At 28.0% G+C, this 25,072-nt stretch overlaps 1 protein-coding gene across 1 annotated transcript; it reads right to left on the bottom strand.

Moving 5' to 3' along the window:
• Positions 1 to 231: 231 nt before the first annotated feature.
• Positions 232 to 24,165, bottom strand: UbcE2M (NEDD8-conjugating enzyme UbcE2M). The gene is made up of 5 exons (XM_016063771.4): positions 23,966 to 24,165; positions 22,010 to 22,104; positions 17,852 to 17,994; positions 11,993 to 12,056; positions 232 to 4,504 (listed from the first exon to the last, which is right to left on the bottom strand). The coding sequence occupies exons 1-5, from the start codon at positions 24,069 to 24,071 to the stop codon at positions 4,364 to 4,366; spliced, it is 549 nt and encodes a 182-aa protein (XP_015919257.1). The 5' UTR covers positions 24,072 to 24,165; the 3' UTR covers positions 232 to 4,363.
• Between the last annotated feature and the right edge of the window lie 907 nt (positions 24,166 to 25,072).

The raw sequence follows: 25,072 nt of genomic DNA, 5'->3' as shown, positions 1-25,072 counted from the left end.
TTCTTAAACTTGAAAAAACGTTCAATCTGGCATTCATAGCAGCTTTATCATATGACAAATATGATGGTAGGTTTGATTCAAATTGTCAAAATGTTTTGAAAATGTCACTTCTTATACAAAATCCTTTTGCTGATAACTCTTTTGCATAATCATGCCATTAACTATGCAAATATATTGCCAGAAATTTCACTAAAAAATTACATAAAATCATTCATCTAGATGAAAAAAAAATAGATTATAAATTATTTTTTATTCAAACACATTTTACAATATTAAAAAAACATTCAGATATTTTACAATATTAATTCAGAGTAAAACATGCTATTATATTATATTTTCTGGAATAAAGACAAATAAGAGCAAACAACAAATTTTTCTCTGAAAATATTTTTACATTGTCATCTCATAAAACTGCATGATTTTGAAAAAAGATAGTAAATACATAATAGTAAAAAATACAGATGACAGAAAAATGTTATCTTATAAGACTGATCACTTAGTGATAAAAACAATTGAATCAAGGAGTCCAAAAACCAGTCACCACCACTTTTTTTTAAAATTCAAAATTGAGATTTTTTCATTTTTAGGTTTAGCTGACATAGATACATAGCTAAATTATATTTAAAAAAAAGAACATGCCCTCCTATTTGGTGTAGTGAAATTATTTTGTGCAGTGAAATCTCTATTTAATTCAAAAACACACCATATCCTGAAGATGACCTATTCTCGGAATAAACTTCAAGATATACCGCCAAATGGCTGCAGTAGTTGCTTATGAAATTGTATGCATAACCTAATACTTTTATTTAGTTTAGGCTTGCTATTTTGCTAATGCTTTTTACCACACAATGAGTGATTCAGAGGATAGTTCTTTAGAATACGTATTCATGAAAAGAAAGAGGGATAAAAGTAACTATGAGCCACATAAAACAAAAATGACAAGAGTAAAGGGTTCGAAAATTATAAATAAAAAATAGATTCCTCCTAAGAGATGTGCAGGTAAGAATTACTAAATAGAATATTAGATCATATATTTGTTATTAATACTTAACATAATATAATATTATTATTATTGCTGTTTTTATTTTAGTGACTAGTATTTTAGTGACTATCAATTTAATGTGCTTTTGTTTATAGACATAGAAATGTACATTATTTTAATTTGGATTTGTTTTTATCATAGGGTTGCAGGATGAAATGTTTTTCTAAATTTATGTCATAAGGGAAATCTGTAATTCTTAGTCATATTAACAGTTTTAATCATAAATTCACAGGATAGTTTCTTATATTCACTTATTGAATACTGAAATATTCACAGAATTTGATGATCTGAAAATAAGAAAACCATATGCAAGCCTAAAGAAAAGACTTATAGTTACCACATTCTTTGAAAGGGAGTTGGAACAAAAGTATTCACTACATGGCATAACCAAGTCTTGTGTTGAAAGCCTTCAATGACATACTGTAATGGGTCAATCACCAGTTGATTTTAGGGGTCTCAGTGATGTTTCCAGGCATAACGTAATGAGTAGTGATATTTGTTCAAATATTTATGATTTTATTAGTTTTTTATACATTAAAGAAATTCATTACTCAAAAAATGTCGAGAAAAAATTTCTGTCCAATCGTTTAAGCACCAAAGTGCTTCAACGAATTCAATAACAATTTTTTTTTTGGAAGTTTAAGCATCACACCATTTCTTCTGGCTGCAATTTTAGCCGAGCTCTTGGAAGACCACAAATTGATGTGTGTAGTTGTTACAAAAAAATGTCGATGAAATTGAAGGACTTAAATTTACCTGACATTGATTAAAAATTGTTGCAGCTGAACCCATGGTGCACAGAAGACATGCAAAAAAATCTTTTATTAAAATAGATGGGGTAAAAAAAAAAATCTGTAGTCGTAATGATAACACTGGCATCAGAGTTGAATATATGCAAAATCTGTTACTTCTTAACTTTCCAGTCCAGGAAATCTTTTGTTAAAGGCAAATGAGAATAAAAGAATTTTGCATGCATGATCTAAAATTGAGTGAATATATATTTCACACCTCTCATGAAAGAATAGCCAATAAAGGGCTAAATGAGTTTTGTTCTTAATTTGATTCTTTAAAAAGTGTGAAAGGAGACAAAGATAATTTGTTTTGTTTTGATGATTGCCCAGGGCAGAATCAAAATCCCACAGTAGTGAGATTTCTAATATCTCAGGGTCATCACCATTTTTTCCCAATATGTGGCCATTCAATTAATCCTTGTGACCATGATTTTGGGGTGGTTAAGAAAAAAAATGGTAGTCCGTGTATACACTCCTCAACAACAAGCTACACTGATAGAATCATTAACCACATTCTAGAATTTTAATGTATGGAAGGTAAATACAAAATATGATACTTGATTTCAAAAGCTAGTGGCCAGAGCATAATAAGAAAAATATGTTTTTAAAATACTTCTATGGAAAAGCAACATACAAGAAACAACAATTATAGAATTTTAATTCATAAAAGCTCTACACCTGGTAAAGTTGAATTTGTGATTTATGCAAATTAATATTTACTCTAAAAAAAAGTGCCCCAAAAGAGGCTCCACTACCAGTTAAGGAAGCATAGTTGAAAAGTTGCCATAAGTCAAAAGAAAATTGCAAACATCAAAAAAATTCTATAACATGTGATTTGAATGATGATGATTCCAAATGAGCTTTTATCTTTCGATATAGAAATTTTCATGCAGCCTAGTGTAGATAGTGTTAATCGAGAAGATGTTTCCTGAATCTTCACAAATATCTATGCATACATAGTCTAAGATTCAGCCTTTATTTTATTTCTAAATGACAAATTATTAATATTTTTGCTTGTTAAAAATAATGCATAGTATTTGTTTTAAGGTGAAATAAAGGTTAAAGTTAAGAAAAACTGGTGCAAACTTCTAATTATTTATGAAAATAAAAAATTGGATGATGTTATTGCATAGTTGCAATACAATATTTTGTAACCAGTCATATTTTAATATTAAGTAAAGTTCTACACATCAAGCAGTTATTTAACTGTTTTATTTGTCTGTTCTGTAAAATTAGTTTTGGTGGAGAAATTCCGTTTTCTGAACTCATTGATTTAATAGTAGGTTTCTAAGTAGTGAAATCTCCTATAAATAATTGTGATACATGGAACATGAACGGCTCATTAGTATTGAAGTTAAAATAAAAAATAATAGCAAGAAAAGAAAAAAAAGAGGCTGCTAGCCAATAAAATGCTATTCTTACAAAAAATTGAGTACCATTTTTTAATTGAATTGGATAAAGTTTAGTAGTTTTTAAAGTAGAGACATTTAAGGAAGTTCTTCATTGAAACTGAGTTTTCACAACATAATAGCTTAATTAGCATCGATTTTATTCTATCACTGCGTAATTATATCACAAATCGAAGCCTAATTATCAACACATTGGGTACATAAAGATGAGAAAAAAATCATGACAATTTAACATGATTTTAAACAAATACACAGTTATTTATTAATTTCAACAGAATTTTAATGGGTTAACAGGCAGTCTTCTTCTCATCTTCCTCAACACGAAATGATTCACACATTAACTTATAACATTTTAAAATAAGCAGAACATTTATAACAACAAACTGCATCAAAAATAAACTTTTCACTAATGTTGTGCTTGAAAGTTAAAACCGTATGCAATGCAATATGCAAAACATAGAGTAAAAAACTCATCAGCAAAGATTTTAAAAACAATTCAATTAAACCTTAAAACATATTATGCTGTAAACGTTTATAACAGTATAAATGGGAGTTGAACTAAGTAACTAAAAAAATTAGTTTCTTTCATTATGTCAGCATCTCTTAAAAACATTATTACAATAATTCCCTTGAAAGATAAAACATTATATTTAAAGTGAGTATCAATACTTAAATACAACAGTGAGTATCAATACTTTATTTTTATAGTTATAAAATAAACTTTTCACTTATATTTTTCATCAGTAATCTAGCAAATTATGAACACATTTGTTTTCTTGCTATGTAAAATAGATATTTAATAGATCTCACCAAAAATTAAGACAAATATTTCCATAGGGTTAAATTGTAATTGAAATAATTGTAATTAAATAATTGATTTTAGATGAGTACTTTATTGATAACTGATTGATAATGAAATACAGAACAAAACAAAATGTTTTTTAATGTTACTAAATAAGTTTTAAAATATATATTAATAATGCATACGATAAAAACTTTCAGGGAAAGACTGGTTTCATAAATAAATGAAAAAAAGATGTATACACATCAGTATGAATGTGAAACGCAATGTGTCCACAAAAGCAATCCTAAGAAAATGTCTTTTCTAGGTAGAGTTTACACTATTTTAAACAACGTTCAAAATATGTGGCACCAACATACCCTCCTGACATTGCTTTCCTCACATTTTGCTCAAAGCTTCTTTTATTATTACGTAAGACTTCAGCTGCATCTTTATTTAATGGATCATCTGGATTTGGCTCCTGTGGAGAAAAGTTAATATGAAAATCTACACAATTTGATTATTTATTTAAGCTATGGCAGAACAAATCCCCAAAATATTAAATGTATTTGAAATATTAAAATATAATTTATTATTTTTGAAATGTTTCACCATCTTAACATTTAAAATTAAAAATATTTTATTAACCACATCCTGAGAATACATAATTTCTTGATATACAGATTAATTATTGGAAATTTAACAGAATTTTAACAGATTAAAGGTTAACCTAAGACAATTAAGAAAAATTCATCTCTTAATTAATTTATTGTTGATAATTTTTACATTAAGAATATATATTTAAATATACAAACTGGCAAATTTTCCATGATTAGCAATGACCAGTATCATTTTCTCTCCTTTCTTTGCAAAGATCAAGCAAGGTGACAGGAGGAAGATTGATTCTTCAGGAGTGAAATAGCTTAACAATATTTTTAGCTATGGATAAGGTAAAAATTTACATGCCTTAAAAATAAAATGATGAAAAATGGTGAAAAGTTGCATTCTTTTTTCTTGCAATTTAAAGCAGAAAAAGTTTTGTTTTCAAATTTAGAAATAATAGTGCCCGGTTTGAAGAGATAAAAAAGTGAAGTGAATAAGAGTGCCCGCTTTGTTGAGAATGTAAATAATGGTTAATTCAGAGAAGATTCATGGGGAATTAAAAAATATGTCTGTATTGAGAGGCCTCCCTTTCGTAGGAGTATCCATAACAGGTTTCACTGTGTGGGTGTGTATATATATATATATATATATATATATATATATATATATATATATATATATATATATATATATCAGGGTTGGGTTTTTGACGTCAAAAAGTAGTTTTTGACATGACAAGGGTATAATACTGGTTTAAACCGTCAAAAACCCGTCAAAAATGTCAAAAACTGAAGTTTGCCAAGAAAATATATAAACTTCAAAACTACCAACAGTTGCCATGCATTATATTGAAATTTAATTATACTATAGGTAATCAGCAGGTTTTAAAATATTTTTTATTTAAAAAATAAGGTAAAATAACAGATTTAAAATCTCAGAAATTTATATTCAAATGCATGTGCAGAAAAATTTTGCACAAAAATTGTCTAAATATTTATATTTAAAAAAAAAAATTCTTCTTTTTGATACTTAAGAAAATGAAAAGTTTATTATTATGCATTTTTGACAAATAAGGAACATATAACTAATACTTATAAGGAACTTACAAGACATGCTGTATAAATACAAACTTGATTGATACAAGGGTATAAAAAAAATTTTTTAATGTTATACCGAATATCTTTATTATCCAGTGTGTTAATTTGAATTTAAAAGTAGTTATATTTATGAATAATGATAAATATAATTCATATCGTTTATTATATTTATTTATAATTATTACACTTATCATTCTAAAAAAATTTTTATCTCTTAATTTTTTTTTCTCCACTTGTATTAAGAATACAAATAATGCATATCTTGAAAGCAAGAAGTAATTATTCAACAGCTGAATATTTAGATATTCAACAAAACTATATCGTATTCAGCAAAATGAAATTCACAAGTATTTGGATAAACTAAATTTTCAGCATAGTAAATGAATAGGCTGAATATACTGTAAATCGACACTAACTACTCTGTGTATTTAACAGAAAGCACTTAAATTTGTATTGTCTTACGTTAAAAAGATTATTAAGAAGATTTAAAAGAATATTAAAAAGATTTTTCTTTAAAAGAAGATGTCTAATGTACAAAACTGCTAATGTTTATCTTTAAAAATGTCTAATTTTTAGTATAATCTATACTATACACTAAATTTGGTTATAAATAAATTTCTTAATAATATCACTGCAGATTTTCAATAACACATGAAAATGAATATACATAATATTACAAAAGATGTGAGTTTTCAAAAGTACAAGATTTTGGTTACTATTCAAAATATAAGTGTTTCTGCAAAATTTAAAATTTATTTTTTCTAGAACATATTTAGAAACACTATCCTTTAAAAAATATATAAATTTTATGTATTAATTAAATTTCACATATGAATATAGGTTTTTGACATTTTCGACATTTTTGACAGTGAGGTTTTTGACGTGACAGTTTAAACCATGGTTTAAACTGTCAAAAACTGTCACATGTCAAAAACCTGCCAACCCTGATATATATATATATATATATATATATATATATATATATATATATATATATATATATATATATATATACAGTGTAACGTCCCATATCCGGACGTCCCTTTCCCGGAAGGGTCGATTTCCCGGACACTTTTTAACAATCAAAATAAACAAACATCTCTCCATCTTCCCCTTTCCTTAAAAAAAAAATTAAAAAAAAGATCTTTTGACACATTTTCTCTTTTTCTAGCTTGCACTGAACCTCTGATTTATGCATCGAACCCATAAATCACCAGAAAGGGGAAGTGAAGATCTACCAAGACCATTGAGTGACCATTAGTGACGCTCCTCCCTTGGAATGTAGGAAAAAGAGGGAGATTTGTTTTCAAAAGACCGCAACTGAGTCCCCTCCTTTCCCATGCAGGTGGCTAGTAAAAGAGGCATTTCCTGGAACCTTTGCATTGAAAGAAGAAATACTGTGGAAAAGGGTAAACGGGGCAAGCGTTAAGGTGGGGGGGGGAGTCAGAACGGAAAATTTGAATAGGTCTAAAAGGATACACGTCCTTGAGAAACAAAACATTCGTTCTTCCCCATACCATGTAATATTTAGGAGGCGGGGGGAAAAGGGGGTAACATTCTTTCTTTAGCAGATTCTTTCAGTCATAAAAGAAAAAATAAAGAGAACCCGATCAGTGTGTCCCGCCTTTATGCTTGATTGATAGCCAATGATTGGAGAGAAAACAATAATTTGTTACTTCCCCACCCTCAGCTTAAATGATCTCCTCTTTACACTTATTTTCTTTCACAAATAAGGAGGAAATGAATTTTTCTCCTCCATCTACCCACCTTAATGAATGACGGGAATTTCCCTTTCTTGCTTGAATCATTCTAGTTAAAAATGGCGGATTATTATTTTCATATGTAAATTTTTTTTAGTTTTCTATATTTTAAGCAATAATATTTTTTTTCTAATATTTCATATTTTATTGATTAGATATTCTAATACTAAAACATTATTCCCCTTAAAAATTATGTTTATTTATTTTTTGCTTCTTAGATTTAGATCATTTTAAGCTTTGTTCCAGAATTTCCCCTTCCTGCTTGAATCGTTCTAGTTCAAAATGGCGGATTAATATTTTCGTAACTGTTAAATTTTTTTCGTTTTCCATATTTTCAGCAATAATATTTTTTTTCCAATATTTTATATTTGATTGATTAGATATTTCAATGCTGAAACATTATTCCTCTTAAAAATAGTGTTTATTTATTTTTTGCTTCTTAGATTCAGATCGTTTATTAAATCATTTTAAGCTTTGTTTACCTTGGGGGTGTATTATACGGACTTCTGGAAGTCCCACCGATTCCGGATACGCGACTTTACGCTGTATATATATACATATGTATATACAGTACTGGTCAAAAGTTTAGACTCACTTGTATTTATTTCAAAACTTTAAAAAATAGTTAAAATGTTTCTGACTTAAACATATAATTTATCAAACATGAACATCAGCAAACTTCGCAAAATTCTGTTTCCATTTTGAGTTGTTCATTCTTTTTTTCTTTTTGTATCTATTATGTAGTTGATTAGGAAATGAACGAAAGTGCATGTAAATACGTATTCTAAAAAAGTTTTTTTTTTTTAAAAAATTTCATTAATTTTTGGTTTATAAACAATTTACTTTTCATCTTCTTTTGTAAGGTTCATTATAAATTAAGTTCATGTACATAACAATTTCAAAATATTGATATAGTAGCCTTAATTTGCCAGAATAACTGGTACATATAAAGAAGAAAAGTTAAAAAAAATTTTATACAATTTATTACAGAAATATGGGTCAAAAACTAGAAATAAGTGTCAAAACAGGTGTAGTTATTATTGCACTTCATGGAGAAGGCTATTCAAGTAGACAAGTTGCCTCTTAAACTAATTTTTCCCAGACCACTGTTCTCAGAACTTTGCAACAGAAGACAGAAACTAGCCAAAATAAGAGCCGTCAATGATTAGGGAGACCTAGAATACCCTCCAAACGAGAGGATAAGTTTATCTGCATTCAAAGTAAGCGACAGCAGATTCGAACAGCACCTGAAATCTGTGAGGAATTGAATGCTACAAGGCAGAAAACTTCGTCAGAAATTACTGTACAGCGCTAACTTTATGACTATGGTTTAAAAGGTTGTGTAGCTGCTAGAAAACCTCTTTTGAAAAAACAAAACATACTTAAACATCTGCAATAGGGCTAAAAAACATGTTAACTGGTCAAATGTTTTGTTTACCGACAAGTCAATATTTGAGCAGCTTAGAAGCAAACGAAGGCAGTACGTTCATTGTTTAGTTGGTCAACGTATGACAAATTTAATGTTTACTACCAACTGTGAAGCATGTTAGAGGTTCGTTCATAGTTTGGGAATGTTTTGCCAGTGACGAAGTTTGGAGATCTGGTAAGAATAGAGTTACAATGGATAAAAAATATTATCACAGAATATTGCAGCATTATGCTTTTTTATGTGGACAGATAATCATTGGTCCAGAATTAGTTTTTCAGCAAGATAATGATCCAAAACATTCTTCAAAATTGAGTTGAAACTACATTGCATCAAAAGAAAAGAAAAAAACAATGAAATACATGGATTGAGCTATTGTGGGATGAACTCAACAGAAATGTTAGAAAAATGTGTTGTATCAATCAAAACAAACTTTGGATATCTTTATTTAGTTGATGAAACAAGACCTCAACCAGAACATTGCAAAAGATAATAGAAAGAATGCCAAAAATATGCTCTGCTGTGATTAAGGCAAAAAAAAGATATTTTGAAGAATTAAAGATTGGACGAAATTCATAGATAATACATAAAATTATACTTCTTACCACATAAGTGTACCTATATTTGTCAAAATAAAGTTAATTTTCTGTGATTTTCAGTTTAAAAACCTTGTTATTTGTTAATTTTTAAAAATTCAAGAGTGAGTCTAAATTTTTGACCGGTACTGTATAAATATGAATATATATATACACACACACATATACAGGGAGAGGGGAGAGAGCCCCCCACCCCATTCTTGAGATACTTTTGCAGTCACTGAAAGGAGTGGATGTGCAAGGCTATGATGCCGCAATGGTGGGAATTGGTGTATTGAAAGCTTAAAGGTACTCCACTTGTTGCACTCTCATAGACAAGGCTAAATTAAAGACCTGAGTGGGGGGAAAAATTGTCCACAGAACTAGCTATGATCTCAGACAGCCTTGCAAACAAAATTCAACTTTAAAATTAGTTAACATTTATAGTTATAGTTAACATTTCAACCTCTAAAGGAGCTAAGAAATATATAAGCATTCTGAATTAGATAGTAATTAAAATCTTATTTAATCAACTAAATTAAATAATATTTCTAAGAATAAAACATGAAAAATATGACAACTGGATAAGATTGTCTTCTTATCCAGTTGTCATATTTTTCTGTTTTATTCTTAGAAATATTATCAAGATTGGGTAACTGGATTAGATTGTCTTCATATCCAGTTATAGTGATGAATATTTTTTCCTTTTTCAATTTTTTATATTCACAAAAAATTAAAACAAATTTGTTTTATAAAAAAGAAGCGATAAAAGAAGGTTTGACCCTTAATTATGAAGAAAAAATCAAAATATAAACATTGTCTTTACAAAGCTAAAGTATTCAAAAACAAGAGTGTTATAAAATATAAAGCTAATGTTAAAATTAATAGGAATTAAACCCAATTGAAAGTAAAATGATCAACAATACAAAAAGTAAGCTTTATTGTCTTCAAATTTTCAAGAGGGAAAATATTAAAGATAAATAAGACAAGTACAGGATGTTTAAAAAAAAGTGGAACTTATTTTTCTCTCTATTATAAAATAAATTAGAGATATAAACATAATTCAGAGTGAAAACAAGACGGCAAAAACATACAGGAAACAAAAGGAAAATGCAAATTATGTAACTATCTTCTGTCATCCTTAAATGTAATAAATAACGTGAAATAAAAACAAAGGATTAAAAAAGCGCAATACATCTGTCCATTTATTATAAAAAATAAATTTTTGGAACAGATACCAGGAATTAATCAGGCTGAATATTAGGGACGTTTTGCAGCCTCTTCACAACATTCAAAATTAACACTTTCACAATATTCAAATTATAAAAATTAGCCTTCTTATAAAATTATTATTTATAAAAACTGTTCCTTCACAAAATTCAAATTCGTAAAAACGACTTCATGAAGTTTCACTTAATAAAAAAGATCGCACAAAATAGTTCAATGGTAGATTCTCAGGAAAAAACAATCAGAAACGACGTGATTTTACAACAGCATCATCCCGAATGAAATGTGTCAATTGTTGGCAATTAGTATCTAAATCCCATTCTCCATATTAATTAATTCCCAACTATTTAATGCTAAATAATTTTTCCAATTAAAAACTTTAAGTAAAATTTGTTTAAATAGAGTAAATAGTTGTAAATGTACTTAGTATTGTGGAAATTCAGTAATACTTTTGGTTTACGTGGGAGATATAGTAATTTTGGGCAAAACTAAGAGTGATATAGACGAGGTGTTAAGTTAATACACAAATTCGATATTAAAGTTCTTGGGAAAACTAAAGGTCTTTTACGGGAGGAATTTGAAGAGTTAGATAAGTATTTAGTTGTACACCAAATCCAACACATTGAGGAAGTATGTAAAAAATATGAGCATTTAAAATTTCCCATTACGTCTTTGCCTATTTCGAAGGGTATTTAATATAGTAAGAGTCAGTGCCACAAAATAGCGATGAGCTGGATTGCATGATTAAATTGCCATAGAGATATGTTTCCGAATGTTTGTCATTTATAGCAGGCCATACAAGACCTAACAAATTCTATGCAGTAAACATTTTCTCACGGTTTCAAAATAATCCCAGATTAAAACATTATAATGATTGTTAAATTTGTTGGGATACATTATTAAAACCCGTAATTATAAGAACAAATTGGAATCTAGAGGAGATGGTCTAATAAGTTTTTCAGTAGCCGATTTTGCAGCAGAGACAATAGAGTATCTATGGGTGGAGAATTCATTAGAATAGGGAAAGCTCAAATAACATGGGGAACGTTTAAAGAAAAATTTTATTTTAAAATATTATATAATATTCTATAATTATTTTAAGCATAATTTCCTTTAATGATTTCAGAACTAAGCTAAGAATAGCTCAAACAATAACCTTTAAGAATACCCCTAAAAATAATTCTCACTTTGTTTTTTACCTAACAAAAAATCTCATAAATGAAAAGAATTACAAATTTAAATTTAGCATTGATAGCTATGATTTAATAAGGACATACTTACCAAAAACAAGTATTGCAATCCATAGACTATAGAATTGATTGTTAAGACAGGTTTCCAATCTTCCCTAATAGAAAAAAAGTCATTAAAAAGTTTAATTTACAAACTAAAGCACCTGGGCGCAAATAAAAAGCTTAACATATGTTATTTCTGAAAACATTTTTTTCTATTTTCACTGCCAAACAAATTAGAATAAACAGCAGCCATAAGATCAAGTTTGATACTTAATTAAAATTGTTGCCACAATATATCTATTTAATCGAATAAAGTTTATTAAGAAGCTTAAGCAAAAAATAAACAATTAAACTCAATATATAACATAATCTAAAGAAAATTCACTCCTGGAAAACAGTATAGAATGTAAATCTAACCTCAGGGTGCATAGACAGATTTTTCAACAAAAAATAAGCACCTTAAGTACTTTTTAAGCACTCAAAAAATATTATTAATCACTTTACAAAAAAAAATCATAATTAGGATCTGTGCACTAATAAAAATTATTTTTTCCTATCTTTTAAAGCTCTTAATTTATAAAAATAAAATCAATAAAATTTAAAAACATTTTAAAAAACTTTACATAATCATGATAAAATAACTGGTTTCTGATAAATATTGCAGAAAAAATCCTACATTTTTTGTAATTTGGAATGACAATTCGACATGGCAAAGAAAAAATCTCTTTTTAAAAGATAGAAAATTAAGCCTTTTTTATAAACCCTGAATAAAAAAAAGCACCTTAAAGGGCTCTTAAAAAACATAAATCAATAATAAGCACTTTTAAAAATGCTATTTACAAGAAAAAATGCATCTATAAGCTAAAAATTAATCTCTTTACAATGAGTCATATAGAAATATTTATCCCATGCTTAATTACTAATTTTTAAAAATCTGTAATACTTTAAAAAAATTACTAGCTTTTATTATTACCCAAAAGTGGGAGACAGAAGAATAGTACCTGAGGCTTCCTTTGACTCGAGTTGAAAATCTTACACATAAAAATTGAGTTTTATTTTTAAACAGGGTGCGTAACCAAATCTTTGAATCAAAAATAAGCACTTTTTAAAAACTTTTCAAGCACTTTACAAAAATTTTCAAGCACTCAAAAAATTCATATTCAATCAATGATATTATTGAAAAACAAAAACTTTTTATGAACAGTTTTAGCATTAAAAAAAAAACTCAAAAAGAAACGGGCGTAAATCGAAACAATCAGTACTTTCCCACATCACCGAGTGAATTCAACTTGACTCTGAACTCAGAACAAAAGTACCCTTACCCCCTACATCAAAAAAGTGTTAGAAGTAAAATAAACAAGAATAAAATTTTAAATTAAAAAGAAAAACATTTAATAAGGATCTGACTATCCAAATTGGAGCACTCGAGTTTCAGTTTCAAATGTGCGCGCATGCGCAAGTCACAACGTGGGTACGACATGAAGTCCGTGTGAATGATTACGTAGCAAACACCCCATTTTTCTTGAAATGCCGGGGATCCACCAGATATCACTGAAGGAAAAAAAAATTTTCATGAAAAAAGCACTTTTTAAAAACGCAAGCCGAAAAAAGCACCTTTTAAAAGCTTTTAAAAAGGAAATCTCCCAAAAAGCACCTTTAAGTACTTTTTACCAACGCTACGCACCCTGTTAAATTTCAAGATACTATTCCAGTTATTTTTAAACTCAAAAATAAGAATCTTTCTCTTTTTTTAAATTGATGACTGACGCATGAGTTCCTTTGGAAAATGTACATAAAAAGTTCTCAAGGTGCACAAACCTAGTTTGCATTCTGATCAGACACAGAACTTTCTATCCTTAAACTTTATACATGATTATGTAAAACCACAGCTAGTGGCTAGACATGTTTATTGGGTGGGGAATTTTCAATTTTGATTTTATGAGTGAATAAACAAGTATGTTTCATAATTTTTGTGCTTGTTGTTTATTGCATAACTGCACACATAGCTGTTTCAAATGGTCAAATACCAACACAGAATATACTCGAACATTACAGGGAGATGCATTAGCATGTCTTCTGTTCAATATAGCCTTAGAAAAAGTTATTAGAGATGCTGGCATAAATACTACAGGTACTATATTTAATAAATCAGTGCAGATTTTGGGATACGCCAATGATGTAGATATCATCGCAAGATCTAGGACAGCACTGAGTGAAAATTTTTTGGCACTGGAAAAATCAGCTAGAAAAATTAACTTAAGAGTGAATGTAGAGAAAACAAAATATATGTATTGTGGTACACAGGAAACCATCCCTAAATTGTTTAAAATAGATTTTTTTAAATTTGAATCTGTAAAAAATTTTACTTATCTAGGATCAGAAATAAACTATCAAAATGACATCAATCCTGAAGTTAGAAAAAGAATAATCGCAGCTAATCTATGGCTTCTATGGTTTAAGATCATTATTGAAATCTCACTTAATAAAAAGAAAGACTAAGATCTTACTTTATAAGGTATTAATCAAGTCAGTTTTGACTTATGCTTCAGAGACATGGACTTTAACAAAAAGGGAAGAAAAGTTATTAGCAACCTTCGAAAGGAAGATCCTACGAACCATCTTTGGCCCTATACTCGATAAAGACAACTGGAGGAAAAGATATAATTTTGAAATATATAGGATCTTTGATGGCGATGATATCATTAAATCTATTAAATTAAGTAGAATGAGATGGGCCGGGCATGTAGTGAGAATGAGCCCAGAACGAACAGCATTGAAAGTCTCTAATGCAACCCCCTCCAATAAAAGGCCAAGAGGAAGGCCCAAAAAGAGATGGAAGGACTGTGTAGATGAGGATTTTGCCATCCTAAAAGTAAAGAACTGGAAAACAATTGCTGGGAGAAGGGCAGAATGGGAAAAGCTTCTGAGGAAGGCCCAGGCCCACAAAGGGCTGTCGTGCCAATGCTGATGATGCTGATACTCAAACATTTAATTAGGTTAAGTCTAACATTTGTTATACAGATAGCTCTAACTGAATATGAAGTCATCTTTGTTTTATGCTTTGTGATTTGATTCCCTATTAGAAAAAAGCAATTTTGGTATCAGTGAGAACTTTTATACATCATTTGCTAAATTAACAAAAGAATTTTTTTTACACTTGTATTTTATTTTGTGATGAGTCAGACATGATTTCCACCAGAAGGTCATAGCATATTCCTTTTTAAAAGAAGTTAATTATTCTAAATTTTGATAGTTTATTAATATCTATAACTTTATTAATATCTATAATATAAGTTTCTTAATATTAATAACTAATAAATTAAAAAATCTGCAGATAAAATTTTTTTTCTTTCAATTTTTGCATAATGGTGAAAGAGAATTGTTTAAAATAAAATTAATTAAAAGTATTTTAAAATTTAACAGTAATCGACTCATTGGGACTATTGCATCATAAATTTCCCTTTGCCTAGATGCTTTTTTCTTGCATCAACTATTGATTTAAACATTTACTCAAAAAAGGTTTTCCAGTACAGCATACTTTAAAAAAACTACAGGGCTTTTTGCAAAAGGAAGAAGCACAACATGGATAACAAGCTTTGACAACACTTAAATTTAAATCACTAAAAAATTAACAAAAATTAAATCACTATAAAATTAAAAACACTATAAAATGTTTTGAGTAAAATTATAATTCTGTCTGGTGACAAGAATCAACATAAATTACTGCAAAAAAAAATTATTTTTTTTATTATTTCAGTTAGTAAAAGGATTCAACTAACTAACCCAATGTTACAACAAGAGTAGTTTAAGTAGTTTCTAAATGTTTTAAAATAAAAAAGAGTGAATAAAGTTTCATTTGAATGATTAATTGATAATATTTTCCACAGATCATAGTATTAAATCAACTTTATTTTACTGTTTTTAAACATGTTTGTAAAAAGAGATCTAGTATTTAAGTACAAGTGCAAATATAACAATTGAAACAACACAATTATTTAAACAGAAAATATAAAATGAGAACTTTAAACACATTTATCCACAAAAAAATCAATTTTCTTACGCTTTCATAAAATATTTAGACAACAAACTGCCCTTTTTTTAAAAAAAAATAGTGATGTGAAAACAGAGCAACATGATAATTTCCCATAAATTTACATTTAAAAATAATCAGATGTAAAAAAGAATAATTTCATTATATTTGAATTTTTTAAATCAAATAACATTCTTCAAACGTAGTGCTTATTTAGTACATATAAAAAGTAACAGCAGAAGCAGATGGAACTTAAATCTGTACAACTATAACAAAATGTTGGCAGTTGCATTCTTTACTAAGTTTTTGAAATTAATATTAGTGACTTGCACCTACATTTTAGACATGACTATTATAAAATTTGATACAAAATAAGCAGCAGAGCTTACAAATAATTCTAAAATGTTTTTGATCTTTATTTTATATTAAATAACATTTTTACTAACTCTCTTTATAATCTCAGAACATTTTTGTTCTCTCAGAACATTTAAGAACACTCTGGATTGTAAAAGGGAAGTTTTTAGATCAAAATTGCAACCTTTTTCAGACAAGCTAGAGCAACCAAATCTCTACAGGAGCTCTGAGCCCAGTAACTAAACAAGTTTCAACTGTTTTCAAACCATTACAAGTAGAATTTATTGCGAACATTTCTCCAAAGAAAATGTAACATAAATCAACATTTCAATCACTTTTAGACTAGCCAGAACATTTAAAATTGAATCAGAACACTGTGCTGGATAACACTATTATTTAATTCATTTTTTAAAAGAGCTATAAAAAAATTTATTATATTAAGGCAAGAGCCAATGAAATTTCTTTTTTTTTTTTGCAATAATTTATTGCAAAATATTTCACATAAGCAAAAAGGAAAAAAAAACCTTTTAATCTTTAGCAAAAATTAATTTTAAAATATCTATATCAATCAATAAAACTTAGTAAAAAAGTCGGAACTCAGATTACAATCACTAAAGATGTGTACCCTTCAGATCAACAATGTCCACTGATTAACAATGACCAAAACCTTTAACCTACATATCTGAAGATTTAAATAATTATTAGTGAATAAGAACACTTGGTGTTTTTTAATGTTTTATATTACACTTTAGGTGTATTTACTATGCAGTAAAAAAAATTTATATGAAATTTGAAACTTTTTAGAAGTTTTTAACATCTGAATCAAAAACACTGTTGTGGAGGATGCATTTCTCCCTGAAAGGAGGCGTTTCTCCCTTTAGAGTCATAATAAATGGTGGCAGTAGCTTATTCTTTCACCCCATATCTTCCTCTTAATTATTCTTTTTTTAATCATAAATTACAACAGAGGAAATAGTTTTAAAAAATATTGGGCAAATGTAAGAAAAACAGGTGAGAATACAAAGTGCAAGATGTTTGATAGTTGCAAAACATATAGAAAAAAGTAGTTAACTAGCAAACAATTTTTGGCAATTTTTATCTTTTAATTTTAAAACTTTTGGCAAAGATGTTGAACTAAGTTTCAAAAACTCCTGGTAGCAGCAATCTAGAAAATATGGACCTAATAGTATAAGTAGGAGAGCAACCGAAAGTTTAAACCTTTTAATGTTAATTTCATCTTTAGAATTGTTTTTAAATAGCACTTCGAAATATTTATAAATTGTTTAATAAAAATAATTATTAAAAATTAATTTGCACTGAATAAAAAATTTTCTTAGTATGTGTGTTTAATTTTTTTTTTTTTTTTTTTTTTGATTCCCTTAAAAATGTACTTAGGATATACAGAAATGCTAAGAAAAAAAAACAACATTCAAGGGTATAAAAGTTCAACTTCTTTCGTACCCAAACGTTTGGGACTATATTTTCCAAAATACAGCTACAAACGTAAAAATATTTTAACTTTACCTTAAGATATTTAAACAGACATTTCCTTCTAAATCAATATTTGGATGATAAACCATAGTTTCACACTTCACTTTTGGAGGTTCATGTGGGTAGTTGTGACTAACTTTAAAGCTGAATGTAAAGCATCCACCACGATAAAATCCCTAAAGAAAATTGAGAAATATTTTAACAAAAAAAAAAGCATAGAATATAGAACAGCAAAAAAATACAAGTAGCAATGTAAGATATTCTATATTTAAAAATAATAATATGTTAATTTAGAAATTTACAAGAAAATAGCTTCTAATAATTTCATTTTTAAATTTTTTTAGTCTAAATACAATGAAATCTACTAACGGAGCCTAAAAAGCTAAAAGAGTTTGGAGAAAAGTAATTATTCATATTCAAAAAAATAATTTTCAATCATTATTAATCAACTAAAAAATGACTTGATATATATGTATATATATGTGTGTGTGTATACATATATATATATATATATATGTGTGTATAAATATATATGTATATATATATATATATGTATATATATATGTGTGTATACATATATGAGTATACATATATGTATATATATGTATATATGTATACATATCTATATATATGTATACATATCTATATTTCTGTATACATATATATATATTTATATATAAATGGCAACATCTAGCATATCATTAGTTAACACAATGTCAATTATGTTAACTAATGATATGCTAGATGTTGAGATAACAGATTAATTAACAGATTAGTCGAATTTTCAAATAACGTTGAGTGAAATAATTTCTTGTGTAGAGTCCTGTACATGTGACCATTTAAGGGAGCATAGTCAATGACACTCTAAAAGTTGAACCTGACGGGCTGAGAATTCTGGACAATGCTGGTATTACAGGAAGTTCTAACTGTATCATCTCTGCCGTTTTGCAAGTAATTAATGATTCTGATTTCTGGCTCAATTTTGGACTGTTAAAGGATATTAAAAATGGTGTTTTGACTGATCCATTGACCAAGTTACAAACCAAAATTATTCTATATGGTGGAAATACCTAAACTATTAAAGCATTAATAAGAAATCCAAATTCCACCAATTGCTAGCAGGATTCCCTACATTTACAACAGCAAAGTGCTTTAAAAATAATTAATGTTTTTACTAAACTTACAAAATATTTTAGTGGCAACGTTTGGTTGAGAAACTTGTAGTAAAAACAAATGTTTTAGAAATGTTCTACGAAAGTAAAAAGTAACAATCTTAAAAAGTGAAACCTAAAATTTACTCTGCATAGTTTATGAGTTGATTTTATGTTCTGTTTGTTAATGAATTTGCAATTTATTCTTCCTTAAACCACTGTACCAAACAGGTCAAGGGTACCAAAACATAAAAACAGATCAATAGTTCCATAAAACTGAAGAGTAATAAATATAAGAAAAAAATATGATACAGATAAGTGGTGATCTAATTAATATTGAGAAATTAAAAGATCAGAACTTTGTATACGTAAACTAGTAAGGAAAATTGGGTAGAAACATTGTATTCCAAAAGTACATAATGATACTATAGTAACAAAAATGATACTAAAGCACAACAGATCATAGTTAGTACCATAGATAAAAAAGCAGCGATGCATATTTTAACATACAATAGTGTTTATGATATTCTTTCAAAATTTTGAAATGTTTTTGAAAGAGATTCGTAACAAGTATGTTTTTATTTATAATTCTTTAATTATAGATTCAATAAAGACTTCGATATCGCCCCTACTATCAGCAACTTAGAACACATCGCATTTATTTTAAACACATTGGAAAAACAAATTGATGATTAAATGGTTATATCTAAATTTTTATCTATTCTTCAGAACAAATATAAGCATTTTCAAAGTGTATGAGAATCTTCTGAGAAAAAGAAAAAAACTTAAACACATTTTAACAGCAAGGTTATTGAATGAAGAACTAAGGTCAGTGGCACTGCAGCCCATTGAGGGCCAAGGCCCATTGCACCCATTTCAGTTTCCTTGAGAAACAGTTGATAATCTTCTATATCCTTCATCAAGAACAACACCAGATATAATTTTTGTGGTAAATAACAGTTAAGCAACAGTAGCAGTTATGTTAAGAATCTCTCAAAGGGAAATATCACAAATGCTAAAAGAATTTTAAGATACCTAAAAGAAAGTATAAAAGATGCTATCCTTCATTCAAAAGATAGTAATGATGAAGAACTAGTTGCCTATTGTGATTCTGATTATGCAAGATATTCTGAAACTTGTAAAAGTACTACAGGCTGTGTAATATTTTTCAGTGGAGGTCTAATAAATTGATATTCAAGAAAACATTCTATAGTTACATCAAGCAGAGCTCATTCTAGGCAGAAAAAAGGGCATTATTATTCTAAAAAGGCAATAATTTCTTTCTATGGGCTTTACACGTTCTATTAAAAAACATTGTCAATTAGTAAAAGAATTTTTTTTCTTTACTTTAATAAAAGTAGCAAAGCAATCATATTAATTACTAATTTTTATTAATAAATTAACATATATATTGAGTTAATGGGTAGTAATTTATTTAGTAGCTTAGTAATTTATTTAAAATGCATGCATATATTAATAAAATAAATGTTTGTTTTTAAGTTTCTGTAGTTATGATTTAATAATTAAAATGATTAATAATTATGATTTAATGGTAGTGGAAGTTACTACAAACTTTCAATGACAAGTGCAACAAGGGGTGTGATAGCTATTTTTCCTTTCCCATGTAAATGTATTCCTATGTATTGACAGCAATGACAAACTAAATAAAAAGAGTTGAAAGTAACAAAAGTTTAAGATATCCATAGTAGAGTTTGGGGAAAAAACAAAGAAGGGTTGAGGAAAGAAAGGGCAAAAAGGTTATGAAGTCTATTATATCAGAGCACTGATTTACTTCAGGGAGGGGCAACAAGGTGGATTCTTTTGACTAAAAGGGCAGCAGGGTGCTGCACCCTGTTTACCCTGCCTAGAATGAGCTCTGCATCAAGTACCACAGCAGAAAATATTGCGGATGTGGAATGCTGTCAAGAGTTGATCTACTTTAAGATTTCAATAGAAGAAATGACTGGAAATAAAATTTAAATGCCTAATATGACCAAAGTACAATAAGTTTAATAAAAAATAAAACAGTGTTGTGAACAAACGGTGTAACAAGCAAACGAAGCAAACATATAAATATAAGATTTCATTTCATAAAAAGAAAAGGTCAATGAAGTTTTGATAATTACTAAATATTGTCCCACAGATACCAGATACACAAATAGTTAACATTTTCATTAAGGTGCTTGGACTAAATAAGTTTAATAGATTTAAAGGTAAATTTATTATAAGATTTCTTAAGCTAGATTTGTTTTTTAAATAAAAAATATGGATTGAGAACTATTTAGGCAAAAATTAAATTGAAGATTAATAATTAAGCAAAAGCTTTCTACCACTTTTCAATGCAAAACGATGTGCCAAAAACTGTAACAATAACTCAGTTTGGACTTTTCAAGCTTTTGTATTTGCCACTCGGATTGTGAAATGCAGCTGCAACATTCCAACCTTTCATTCATCAAGTGTTAGTGGATTTGTTTTTTTAGTGCCAGAAAGTTATTGTTGTTTCATTTATTTTTTTCTTGCTTCATAAATGTTTTTTGCAAGTTCAATGATGAGTCTTCAATGATGCTTGCGTGACATTATAGTAATGATCAAATGTAACCAGAGCCTATAAAATGTGGATTCTTCAGTGACCTGTAAAAATCAATTTTCAATTCAACAATCAAAAAATCAAGCTGCAATTTACTGTAGAAATCTGTTTTTGAATAAATCCACTGCAATCACAAAATTATTACACATGGCTTAGAGGAAATTAATTCTTTGTATAGGCGGCACCTCGTGACAGTTGAACTTTTAAACACAAGATAAGGCGCAGTCTAACTACCGGAAATTACTATAATTAAACTCTTTACAAAAATTTACTGAATAGAGAGTATAAAGGAAAAATTTTCAGCATCAACAATCAAACAAATTAATAAAATCAAATAATCAAGATTTGATAAGAGCTCCAAACATTATATTTAACAAACATGAATTTTTCTCAAATAGTCATTTTCCAACAACAGAAAATCATATATGTCAAGAAATATGCCAAAATACATACTTCATCTGGAGATATGATAAGCTTGAAGTTCAAAAGATCATCAGGCTCAGGAAAATCCATTTTGCAAGTTTTTGGAAGGTTCAGTTCATTGATATCTAAATATTATATAAAGGAAGGTAAAAAATAAATAAGTTTGGATCGTAATGAAAAAATTTGAAACAATGAAAATATTTTTAAAAATTTGGAATAATTAGTGCAGTGAAATCCAAACTATTTAGAATTCGACAAACTGCAATTTTTAAATGCTTTCATTTAAAAAAAAATTTTTTTTTTTTTTTACAAAAGATTGATTGGAATATTGTAAAATCTACTGTAAAATACTCATCAAGTATCTATAAAAAGAACCTTTTTATACTACACTCAAATATTATCAAGCATTTAGTAGTAACAGAGCATTCCAACCTTGTTTTTTCTGACCTAAGACTGCACTAATTCCAGATGTGTCTTCATGTTAAGCAAGCTTTGAAAAGAAAGTGAAATTTTCCTTGAGGGGAAAGATAAATGACAGAAAATAAGAATAATTTGTCAATGACTTAAACTCAGGGAAGCACAACCAATTTCAGGTAACGGGGGCCACAAAAACTAGAAAATGCAGTGTTGGTGGCGAAAATTAACATAATGCAAAGTTATAAAAATACAAGGAATGTTTAGATTCGGCTTAAAAGTAATAAAAATTAGTTACAAAATGTATATAATTACTGACTCTCATGCAGATAATAAAAATAATTATTGTAAATACATTTTAACAAATATACTTATTAGATTACAAAGCAAATTTATAGACACATAATAAAAAAGGTACCATAAATTTGAATTTAACCTAAAAGTTAACTTTCACTATTATTCAGAAAGAAAAATGTGTTACTAATACAGCATTAGATCAACTTGATAACTATTGCTAAATTGTCGAAATTTTAAAAAAAAATTTATTTTTCTTATCAATTTGCAAAATTTTCTTTTTTCTCTTTAAGTTTAGTTGTACAAATTCAGTTATTTTCACAAGTATATATTTTTAAAAAGTATAAGTTATTTTCACAAACTCTGAACCCATTACATTAATAGGACATTCATAATTTGAGAAAGGCAGTAAACTAGATCAATAACTTACTGTTACATAACAGGATTTAAAAAATAATGTTGCTTTTCATCTTTTATTTTTTTATTACTATTTTAGACAGCTCAGGGGCCAACTTAAAGGTTTTTGGGAAAACTTTTGGCTCGCAGAATGTGGGTAGTTCATCCTTGCTAAAAATGAATTGTGTTTTGACATGATCCCAATTCAAATTTCCTTGAATTAAACTCATTAGAATACAATCACTAATATCTTTCAAAAAGAATGAAATGAGAACAGGAATTGAGGTTATATTTTCCTAGATTTTGTTTACGTCCAATGTTTGAAGGACTTAAAATTCAAAGAAATCGAAAAATGGATGTATATTCTAAGAGAGTTTGCCATCAAATTTGTCATATAAATCATAACTTAAATTAATTATTATATTTAAAATGTCCTTTTAACAATAAATACAGCATCATAGTACACGAAAACGCTACAGTTCAATCAAAAACCATTTTTTCTTTGCTTACTGTATACAATATGATCACTTCAAACATAATTGTCTATCTGCTCTTGAATTTTGAATGACTAGTAAACAAAAAGAAGAGGAAATTATAAAAGGCGACATGATACCACTAAAGCTATTAAGCTTTTTATAGAGTTAGAAACCAATAATGCATTACAAATTTAAAAAAAGAGCAATTTAATCGCTCTAAAAGAGAAATTTTTAAATCGGAAATGAAGATAATATAACTCAAGAAATCCTAGTAAAAAAATCACCATAGTAAAAAATTCAATATAGTAAAAAATTCAATGTAGTAAAATTTCAAAATAATATAATATATAAGTATATCTAAATCCACAAAAGCATTAACTTATGTTTTGTGAATATAAAAATTAACCTTTGGTGATTCTTAATTGAGCAGCAGATGCCCTTTTTTGTGTATTTGGCCTCGCTAATGACTCTCCATCTTTTTTCTGCTGTTTTAATGAAAATAGTTTGATCATTTTCAAACTTCGGAAATGTAATTTAAATTATAAACACTGAGATAAACTCAAACTAGACACTAGACAGAACAGACAGTAGAAAAAGTCGAGATGTTTTTCTTCTCCTTGTTTAGCGGGGTTTAGTCGTAGGTGGCCGAGATGTCTTATTTTTTTAGAGATAATAGAGCTACAATCTAATTTAACCAGACTGAAAGTAAACAGTAACAAGCTTCCTACAGCCGGAAACAGTTTAGATAACTTCCGGTGTATCCCTCCACTTACGTTATGCTCACGAGGCTATGTTGGAACAGGCTTAATATTCTAGGAAGTTTTATTAATGTGATTTGTGTTTAAATTTACACCTAATTTTACACCATTCCAAAGAGTTTCCTGTAATTTACAAATTTTAACAGGTTGTGAGCCTAAAGCAAATTCAACAAAATACAAATAGCATCCTGGTGTTACGATATATTCTGAAACTTATATTCACAAATTCACCATAAAATGTCGCACTACAGACTCTTCAATTACGATAAGCTAGATGTATCACCAAATATCGTTACTACTATAATGTCTTTGTTTTCTTACATATAGCTGATACAATACTCTCCTTTCAAACAGAGTTCGTAATGTACTTAAGTTATTGAAATAATGGCACAAAAACTTGAAAGATAAAATATTAACTCAGAATATCTGTTCTCAAAATTTTTAAGTTAACAATAACTTCATAGTTACAATATTGGGGTTACGGTTTTCTTACTTTTTTAAACACCGCATGAATCAGAGTTGGCCGTTGATTACAGTAATCGATTACAACTGTAATTGATTACAGATAATTACAGCTATGTAATCAATTACTTGTAATCGTGATTACAACTTTCAAAAAATTTTGATTACAGCTGTAATCATGATTACAATTTTGATTACAGTAATCAATTACTTGTAATCACGATTACAAGTAATCAATTACTTGTAATCGTGATTACAACTTTCAAAAAATTTTGATTACAGCTGTAATCATG

This window comes from Parasteatoda tepidariorum, chromosome 11 (assembly GCF_982258835.1).
Source record: "Parasteatoda tepidariorum strain Cologne lab strain chromosome 11, Ptep-v5.0, whole genome shotgun sequence".
In the NCBI taxonomy this organism is placed as follows: Eukaryota; Metazoa; Arthropoda; class Arachnida; order Araneae; family Theridiidae; genus Parasteatoda; species Parasteatoda tepidariorum.
Note: the sequence above shows the minus strand (reverse complement) of the source record. Positions and strands in the feature narration are given on the sequence as shown.

Bases quoted from the DNA above. Each gene is read 5' to 3' on its own strand.
- UbcE2M (XM_016063771.4), bottom strand. From the start codon at position 24,071: ATGATCAAACTATTTTCATTAAAACAGCAGAAAAAAGATGGAGAGTCA. The intron at 22,105-23,965 runs GTTAATTTTTAT...TATAATATTTAG, and splicing joins TCAATTAAGAATCACCAAAG to ATATCAATGAACTGAACCTT. The intron at 4,505-11,992 runs GTAAGTATGTCC...TTTTCTCCACAG, and splicing joins GATTGCAATACTTGTTTTTG to GAGCCAAATCCAGATGATCC.